This window comes from Apteryx rowi, unplaced genomic scaffold (assembly GCF_003343035.1).
Source record: "Apteryx rowi isolate R43461 unplaced genomic scaffold, aptRow1 scaffold_683, whole genome shotgun sequence".
NCBI classification, from domain to species: domain Eukaryota; kingdom Metazoa; phylum Chordata; class Aves; order Apterygiformes; family Apterygidae; genus Apteryx; species Apteryx rowi.
In genome coordinates, this window is record NW_020450964.1 from 101,809 (window position 1) to 111,266 (window position 9,458).

At 37.9% G+C, this 9,458-nt stretch overlaps 1 protein-coding gene across 1 annotated transcript in view; it reads left to right on the forward strand.

The window, feature by feature from the left end:
* Nucleotides 1-202: 202 nt before the first annotated feature.
* CNKSR3 (CNKSR family member 3) overlaps nt 203-9,458 on the forward strand; it is a 32,342-nt gene continuing 23,086 nt past the window's right edge. Inside the window, exons 1-2 of the mRNA XM_026086130.1 lie at nt 203-374; nt 4,727-4,890. Of these exons, the coding sequence (XP_025941915.1) occupies nt 203-374; nt 4,727-4,890 (336 nt within the window). The remainder of the gene's footprint in view (nt 375-4,726; nt 4,891-9,458) is intronic.

The window sequence follows — 9,458 nt, forward strand, 5'->3', positions numbered from 1 at the left end:
GTACATGTTTATAATGATGAGGCTGTAATTCCTTGAGGTGAGGTGTCATGATCCATCAGCTTGGTGTTATACAAAGGGGAAGGTCTTTTACTTTGAGTCCTTCCTCGGTTCACATGGCTTGTGCTCCTCCAGTGTCCTAGTACCAACTTGGGTATTTTACGAGCAATGCTGAAAGTCTATTCAAGTTGCTGAACTAGCAGAAATGACCCCAGTCACCTTCTACCTTTCACTCCCCCTCTCTTCCCCAGCTCTTTTCCCAGTCAACGTCCCCCTCCTTCCCCCTCCCCCCAAAAAAGGTGGGGTGTTGGACTGTGTGATCAGGACCAGGGAAGAGAGTAAGGAAGAGTGGGACCAGAGGGAGGAAAATGAAAAAGGTGAGTCAGCTGATTTGGGACCTAATACATTGGCTAACTGGATTTATTGCTTCACTGTAGATAACTTAGCTGATAATGGTTCAGCACAGAAATTGGTCAAAAAGAATGCAATTACTCAGTGCTGAATGGCTGAATTTTATCAGCAGTAGAAATGTTTTAATTCTCTCTGAATAGTAAACTGATAGTTATTGCTAGGACCCAAGGCCCCCCCCCCCCATTTCCCCCTGAAGTTGTTTTTTTTTTCCCCTCACCCCCTCAATTCTTATTTAACATAACTTCCTTAATCTTAAAAACAGACCAAGATTAGTATCGGTGTGAAATCTGTAAGTGTAGGCATTGTCCTAATGTTTTTGCATGAATACAAGGTATTGAATATCCTCTAGGATGCTTTGTGTGGTGATGGAAGGTTATTTTAGACAGAGAAGTCTAGACAGTTCTTAGGATCTATTGCACATCTCTACACCTGCCAAAACTGGGGAGGGAATTTTGTACAAATTACACTGCTGTTCCTCAAAAGGTTTTCATGATACAAATAACACTAACCAGATTAGTGGTTTGGGGTTTTTTGTTTGTTTGTTTGTTTTGTGGGGGGGGGGGCAGCAGAATCATTGTGCCTATTGTTGTAAAACTTGGGTAGCATATTGCAACTGGTATTTCTATTTTCATCTTCCTCCATATATTCTAATAACATCGTTCCTACTTACATAGTTATCTTTCATGCCTGGCTTTCTTGTATGTGCTAAGTACAACACAAAGATTTCTCACATGCAATTGAGACATTATAAATGCTTTTAAAACACACTTTGGATATAAAAAAAAGGTTAATTTAGACTTCAAGAGAACTCTTGAGAGGGTAAAGAGATGAGTATAGGTGTCTTTTCCAATGTCAGTGCCTTAATTGCATTTTTTTCTCCAGAAATAATAAAAAACTGTTTTCTTGCTTGAATCTGCTAATAATTTTCTAATTTATGTTGATATAAGTCTGAATTTACACTAGTGAACATACTGTATTTATTTCTCAGCCGCATCATTGATAACACAATTCAGAATTTGGCCTAGACTATTACAGAATAAATCACAAAGTAGTCTGACTTCCAGCAGGCTTTTAGTTTGCCTATCTGTTTAACCTCTGAGCAAGTATTAAGTTCTTTTCTTATTAGAAGATAGATGCATCCTGTGTAGCCTTTGGATGCCACTGTCCTGTTGTGAACTGTGTTGAAAATGACCTGGCATGTGGGAAAGTCTTTCTCACTAATGTAGACTGCTTTATATAGTTTTTAATTCCTCTAGGTTTCTCAAAAATATCCAGACTTTGCTGATGGGCAATACCAAGTCTACAGGAGACTGTGAAGTTCACAAATAAAATACCTTGAAAGAATCAAGATGTTTGGAAGAAGTAAAAAAATGAGCAATATATATAGATTGCCAATGGTATTTGAAGGCTGATTTTTAAACATTACTTAAATACTATTCAGGGTTTTTTTTGTTGTTGTTGAACTGATTTATGAGTCCTCTTTTCCTCGCTTCTCCTTTTTCCCCTTGGGGGAAATACGATTTTTTGGCTTGCATACGATGCTTAAACATTTCATTCATATGATGAAAAATTAAACAATAGCCTATAAATCTGTTGCAATCTGAATTAAAATGTTTAAGATTTTCCATATGTTTCTTAGTAAAAATAATAACAAAACTAGTGTTAAGTAAACTCATCTTAAGCCATTAGTGAATGCTTGCCATAAGTGTGTGGGTTTTCTCCATCTTCACTCCCTGTTTTTTAATGGCTTTGGTCACTTAATCCTAAATAAGTTTCTGTCTGAATAGCTGTGCCTCTGTATTGACTATTTTGAATAAACATTTGTGTGATTTTTGTAATGTTTTACTTTACAAAATACAGTCTTATGGGGTGATCACAGAAGTACTGTTTTTAAGGACTCCTGTGAAAAATGCATTTTAGATGTAGCTGTTTAATTATAATAGATACTTGAGAACAGACAAGCATGAATAAAAAAGCATAAGTAAACTGAAAGCCACAGTTATATTAATTGGGAGGATGTATACATTGAAGAGTCTCGTGTTTTAACGCAGAATAAAAGTCTAGAGAGTTGGGTCAACAAACATAATGGATAGAAGGCAAAAGCAACACTAATTTTCTAAGAAACTTATCAAATGAGAACTTTATAGCATGCTAAATAGTGTTTTATTTTAGGTGTTTGTGCAATTTGTAATGGAAACTATGGGCTTACAATGGCAAATGATGGGAAACAGTGGTCTGCAAGACAGCATTAAAAATTGGGAATGCCAAATATGTGCACTGTGTGTCAGCCTCAGTTGAGAATTTGTTTTGAAAAAATAAATTGTTAAACAATGAAGGCCAGATCTCTTGTTATTTTTCCTGGGAAAAGAGTTTGTATCACCTAAGGGAGAATTTGGTGCCTGTGGGAAAGAGAACACTGGGTTCAATTTTCAAAATTTGTGAGGACTCGCCAAGACAGATGGGAAGGAAAGAGTGCACCCTGAATTACTGTAGCCCTGGGAGACTGTGCTGGTCTTATATGTGGGTTTTCACATACATAATTATGCTTAAATATCAAGTTGTGTACATCAGTAGCTCTGCATGTGGAGTCAAGCTTGTTCAGCTGGATTTTGATGTATTGCAACAATGAAGCTTGCACGCGTCATGTAAAGGGTTGACTAAGTGCCAGGGTGTCTGTCCTTATTAATTTTTTAGTTAATGTTATAAAGGCAGGTGATATGTATTAAAGTTAGCCTGTGTCTTTGGGAGTTCCTAATCTATAGATTTCCTATGGCTAGACACTACAGGCAGTAGTGACTTTATGTGCTGCTGTTATGAAATGAATATGTTTCATGTGACTCTCAAAACTCCGCTTTTAATTTGTCTTGAATGTTTGCTTGGCTGTTGCCTGTGCTGAGAGTGTTTGTTTTTCAGGCTCCTACAGCAGCTTGATAAGTTGTACTGGGTGCTTGTCTTCTGTTTCTCCTTTCCTTTTAGTTCAGGATGTGATTAGTGTTTCTCATCTGTAGCATTCAACATCCTGTTCATCTTGATGGCTTCCTTTTTAGCAAATGTAGTGGGGTAAACATCCTTTATGCAGTTATGGGTTCGATTTTATTAAACTGGTCAAACAATATAGTTGTTGTGGCTGCTACAAAGTAGATGTCAAATATGTAATCTGAATTTTTGCTTGTGTCAGCTATTATCAATGAACTTGATGTATTTGTATAAAACTGACCTAATTTGGGTGTTTCTTTTGCTCTGGCTAATGTTTTATTTATATGCTATGTTGAAGTGGAATAGGGCATTAAAACCATCCCATCATGTTTAAAATAACACATCCATCCAAATGTTTTCACCTAGATTGTTGCTTAAACTGATTAGAGAAAGCATTTCTCTCCTTCATTTTATTTCATTCATCTAACTAGACTTGGTGTGTTAATCCTATTTTCTTGTCTTTTACTCATTTCCTCTGCTCCTAAGGACCTTGTGTGCAGTAACAAAGTGGGAGAAATACTGTAGAAAACAGGATCATATAATTGCAATATAAAGCAAGGATATTGATGTGACAAATGCAATGCTCTAAAAGGTTTTAAAAATACTTTGTAAAAGCAAAAGTAAATTAGATTTGTTATTGACGTATGTCTTTAACMCTTAGCAAAGGGGAAAGAATGGCTGATTCAGGAAGTTACAGAGCCTCATAAATCAAGGGAGTAACAAGACCCAAACCAAACATCATTTTGATTGCTTTAATTGTTGTTCCCTTTTCCTCTCATCATTGAGCCCTCTTATATGTGTGTGGATGGGAGCTGTGGGTTTTCTTGTTTTGTTTAACTAGGCTTTGGGCAAGGTCTCTGTTCTTTCTTTCCCTGTTACATTTCTCTCTCTCTCTTTCCTTTTTATATTTCTCTCTCTCTCTCTCTCTCTCTCTCTCTCTTTTTTTTTTTAATTGGTTTGGTTGCCCTCAGGGTTTGGGTTAATCTGATAGCTGAGTCCATCTATGTCCCTGCTAGCTTTACCTATGCTGACACTGGAGAGATGTCTTTCCCTGCTTTTAGCTTGCTCCACAAGAAGCAAGGGGGTCGTGCATTGGGTTAGGTGACCCAAAGATCCCCAAAACCTACATGCTCCATTTCTGTGCCCTTGTGGTGCAACTTACAGTCTTCAGTCTGACTGCAAATTTCGTTCATAATCTGGCACTACATATATTGTTTGCACTTGCCATTTGTGCCTTGCATAGTTTTTTGTTTGTTTTAATTGGGGGGAAAGGGGAAGAAAAGATATGCATTGCAATTACATTCCTTCTCTGTCTCTCTCTCTCTCTTTTGTGCTTTGGTAGGCCTGGATGATTGCCTGCAGCAGTATGTCCATAAATTTGAACGGGAGAAGATAAATGGTGAACAGCTGTTACAGATTTCCCACCAGGATCTTGAAGACTTGGGTATCACACGGATTGGACATCAAGAACTTGTTCTAGAGGCTGTGGATCTCCTATGTGCACTGGTTAGTTAAATGGTGAACAGAGGCATAAAGAATTCCTTAAAGGGTGTGTTTGTGAATAGCTAAGGCAAATCTTATAAAAACAGTGTACCTGTCTTACTTTTTCTGTTACACGTCATACGAAAAGAAAACAATATGAATTTGTTYAATTGTGGTAAGCTATGTGTTAGTAGCTCTTGCTCCTTTCCTGGTAAGAGGCAACACTGATTTCTTTGGTTGCACTTCTAAGGAAAGAAGCTGTTGGGGGAGCATTGTTAGATCTTGTGATTCCTGTTAGTGAATAGAGTGATTAAAATTGCTACTGAGTGAAGTGAATTTGTCATAGAAAATAAGATATGCTCTTGAAATGACAGCCGTTGAATGGTTGCTTGCATCAGTTGAGGTGGGTTTAGCAATTCTGTAGTCTACAAGCAAAGTGAAGAAATATGTTAATTGAGGAATGTTTTGTTAACTTAGTTACAGAGTGAGTTCAACTCTCTGTATTTGAAACTTAAGCTGTCCCTCTACCTTACTCCTGATGTATAACTGCGCAGGTATTTTTAACACAAACATACTCTGAAAAGAATAAATATATTTCAGATTATTTTGCTCTGCAGCATCATCAGTAAAGGCTTTATTTAAAAGCCAAGGTTTGGGCACACTCTTGAAAACATGTTTGATGTATGCAATGAGTGACCGCCAGAGGTATATACAATTACATCACTGAGAATGGTGGGAAAGAATGCCCTGCAGTGCTTTTGCCATTACTGCCCTGCATTCCATTCATTATGCAAGGCTTGCAGCACGGAGCATATTCTTCTTAAAATGGAGAGTCTTTATTGCCCATGTGATACATGCTTTTTTTGCTGCAGAAAGGTGCTATGGAGATCATCTGTACTTTATAAACCAAGAACAAATTGGATAGCCCATACTGAAGGAGGTGTGTTTAATAAAATAGCTGCATATAACCTGAAATGCTTCCTGAAGAATTATGCTTACATCACAGAACCTTTTATTTGCTCTTCAATATTTGATATATCAACTTTTTTTTAACATTTAATTTGCAAATCTAATAAGAACTGAATTAGCCTGAAATGCAATTCATGCTGTGGGAGGGGATAATCTGTCAGGTGAATGAAGGAGTCTGGTGAATTAGAAAATGTACTGCATGCTGTATACAGTCTTGACTGAAGTAATGGATGTGGCAGCCCCTGAAGGCACTTTTTTCATCTTACTTTTTAAAATATTAGAATAAAACGAACAAAGCTGGATGACTACCAGAACCTAAAGCTGTGTTTTATCTCCTACAATTTCCTTCTAATTTCCTTTGTAGACAGAAGTTTTGACCTCAGAGTCGTTTCTGGAAATCCGTTGTGAAAAGCAGTTCAAGTTAACGCATTAGACAGAGTTCATATATCTGAAATGTCCTTGTTCTCTTGCAAGAGGTGGAGGAAGAATTCCTGTGTTCTAGCTATGCCCTTTGTCACCTTCTTGATGTCCCTTCCCTTGGAATTTTAGGAAAGGAATTGCTGTAGAAAGTCAATGTTGATTTTTGTTCCTGTGGGAGTGGTGAGTTTTCAGTTCTAGTGACAGCCAATTTTTTATTTTGCTGGCTCACTTTTTGTGTGAGAGGATGAAATTTCCTTTTTCCATCTGTGTTAAGTTTTCTGAAAATGGATATGGGTATTGATACCTTTTTTGGTGTAATTTCCCTTAATTTGGGGACTTTGAATTAAAAAGCAAAGACAGTGTGAAAGACTCTTTCTTTAGTGATTTTTCACTATTCCTTTAGTTCACACAGTGGAAGTGTGGCATTGTCCAGGTCAGCTTGAGGTCAACTTTTGAAAGCTCTTGTTCTTGCAATGGGGGGAAAGGTTATGGTGTTTTTTTGATGGGTTCCCCCATCCTGGAGAAAATTTCACTTTTTGTCCAGTTTTTCCTTGAAGGGTTTTCTTTCAGCTGAGCCTCTTTCAGATAGGTGTTTTGGTTCCCTCACACTGCAAGAGCTCTTGAGTCCCTAAAGGCAGTGGAAATAGCTGGTTTTGGAGCATCTGTCTCCTGACATGGTAACTTTTTTCAAAGCATTGACCTTAGAGAACTTTCCAGCCTCATCATGTCAATGGAAAAGGTACAGTGTGCAGGTAGTGTGTGCCCTGAGAAAGGACACAAATACAAATTTTTAGACTTTACAGAGATAGAGCCCTCTTTATGACATGAATTCTGCTACACTATCAAGCTGAAAATGACATGTCTGCAATTTACAATGTTTGTTGCTGCAGTAAACATTTTCTAGAGCCAATATAGCTGAAAGATTAAAGTGAATGCATCTTTCTCAGTTTCCTTGAACACTTGAACAGTACCTTGTGTACTCATGTCTTTAGCTGTTTTGGTTGTTAGGCAGTGTTCCCTTATCTTTTCTTAGCATTAACACATGCAGCAAAGCTGCARCTGAAGAGGCAGTGAGAAAGAGTGTACTCAAAGATAAAAGGTGAAAGTTACCTATGAGTGTGCATCTCTGTTGCTCTTGAGCTCATCTAATAAACTTTTCTGAACAGGTGGTGAAGGCTTTTATTTCAGGAATTTAGAAGACATGTTAAGGAAACTGAATTCCCCAGAGGGGAAAAATGTATCGACTTGAGTCTCCAACTTTTTGGTGCAAAATGGTGAGGAAATATGACAATATTTGCTTGGGGGAGAGAAGAGGTGAGAGGAAGACATTCCTTAGTCAACTGAAGTATTTGGGGGAGAGGAAAGCAAACAAACATACATACATACTTTTGCTTTTTAAACTCATGCTAAACCACAACAGCAGGGGCAGGGATCCAGAAAGTAAGCTTTCTCAGTGAAGTAGTTGGGACAAAAAGCATCTAAAGCAGTGGTGAATTCTTACTGATCATTTCTTGATGAGTAGATGTGTCTGTTTGGGCTTAGTAAAGATAAAACAATGCAAGCATTAACAGGAAATGGTATACAAATAGTTTCACTTTGAATGTGTTCTTTGGATTAGGTTTTTGAACTTTTAACTACACTGTATGATGGGAGAATCTGGAATTAAAAAAAAAAAAAAGCAGCTGACTTTCCTTGTGTTTAGAAGGAAGAGATTTTGGTTTGTAAGCAATTTTTTTTTTGAAAAGGAAAAGAACACACTCTTTTGCTTTGTGTGCTTTGGTAATTTCACTGGTAGTAACATTCTGCAAGCACATTTGCAGCGGAGCAAAATATATCATACCACAAGATCATCCTACCAAGTAATTACATGAGTGTTCTATAAAATTCTTAATATTGTCATCCCTGTAAAAGGTACTTGCAAAATTGACCTAGAATGTACAAAGGCCCTTTAAATTCCAAACTGTTTGTCTTGCATATATGTAGATACAGGTCTTTGTGGCTATGACTTGTCAAAAGCACCGTGCGTATGCGCTACTACATAAGATTTCAGTTTTCTAGAGGTCTCAAGTTAAATTTAGTGCTGTTCGTTAAGAGATTTGAGACTTGAGAGGATTCCTTGGAATGCATTTTTCTTAAAAGTGAGAGAACAAGAGTTAGTGGCTGTGACGGTGCCTTGTATTAGTGCTAGTGTTTATGCAGGCAGACAGGGAGCTGAATCAGCTTTTGAACAGGTGTTCAGTCCATTTTTATTATTTATTTTTTTTCTCAAAGCTGGTTTTCAGTTGGATCAGCCAGCAGATCCAGCTCACTATGCTGTGGCATGTGAGCATGACTGTGAAGGGGAAGGTGACACTGCCCTTTGGCAACAGCAGAGGTGTAGATCTCCCCAAGGCAGCTGTGACACAACTGCTGTGCTGCTTTGGCTAAACTCACTCTTTTTCTTTTTCCCCCCCCCCCAGCTGCCTGAACTTGAGCAATTATTTGATCAGTGTATTATTTTACATTAAATGTAACGGGGTTTTGAAAGAATGCTCTCGCTCAGGCATGCTCTTGTGCACACATGCATGTTCTCTCCTTTCTCTTGTTCTCTTTTTTTCTCTTGTTCTCTCTCTCCAGCCATACCCCTGTAGTATCTTTCTCAAGCTGTAGTCTTGCATGTGGCTACCCAGGTTAATGAGTAACAAGGTAGGAATGTTTGACATACTGTGTTCTTGACCGCTGACTTTTGTCTACATTTTGATGAAAATAACTTTGATGTTTTAAATAGGAGTGATAGGAAAATGTAACTTGCTTCTGGTTCATAAGCAGCACATAAAACCATTTGGTTGTGTAAATAATAATCTGTTAAATATTGTAGCCCCAGTTTTATAGAAGTACTTCGGGGGAAAAAAAAACAACTGCTAAACTTTGCACTTCACCTAGTGTTGCTGTGAAGGCTTATACACTGTTTGCTATAACTGCTGCACTATCAGCATTCTTACCTGTTGCAAATTGAGGCTATAGCTCAGTGACAATTCCAATTAATCTAAGTCAGCTGCTGCCTCCACCCTCTGATTAGTGCTTTGCACTACCTTTGTGCTTGCACTTACCTGACCCTGAGGTGAGCTACTTCAGGGAGCTAAACCAACCGAAAACTAACACTGTAATGAAAGAGGTGGGGTTTGTGTGTGTGTTTGTGTGTGTTTGTGTGTGTTTGTGTGTGT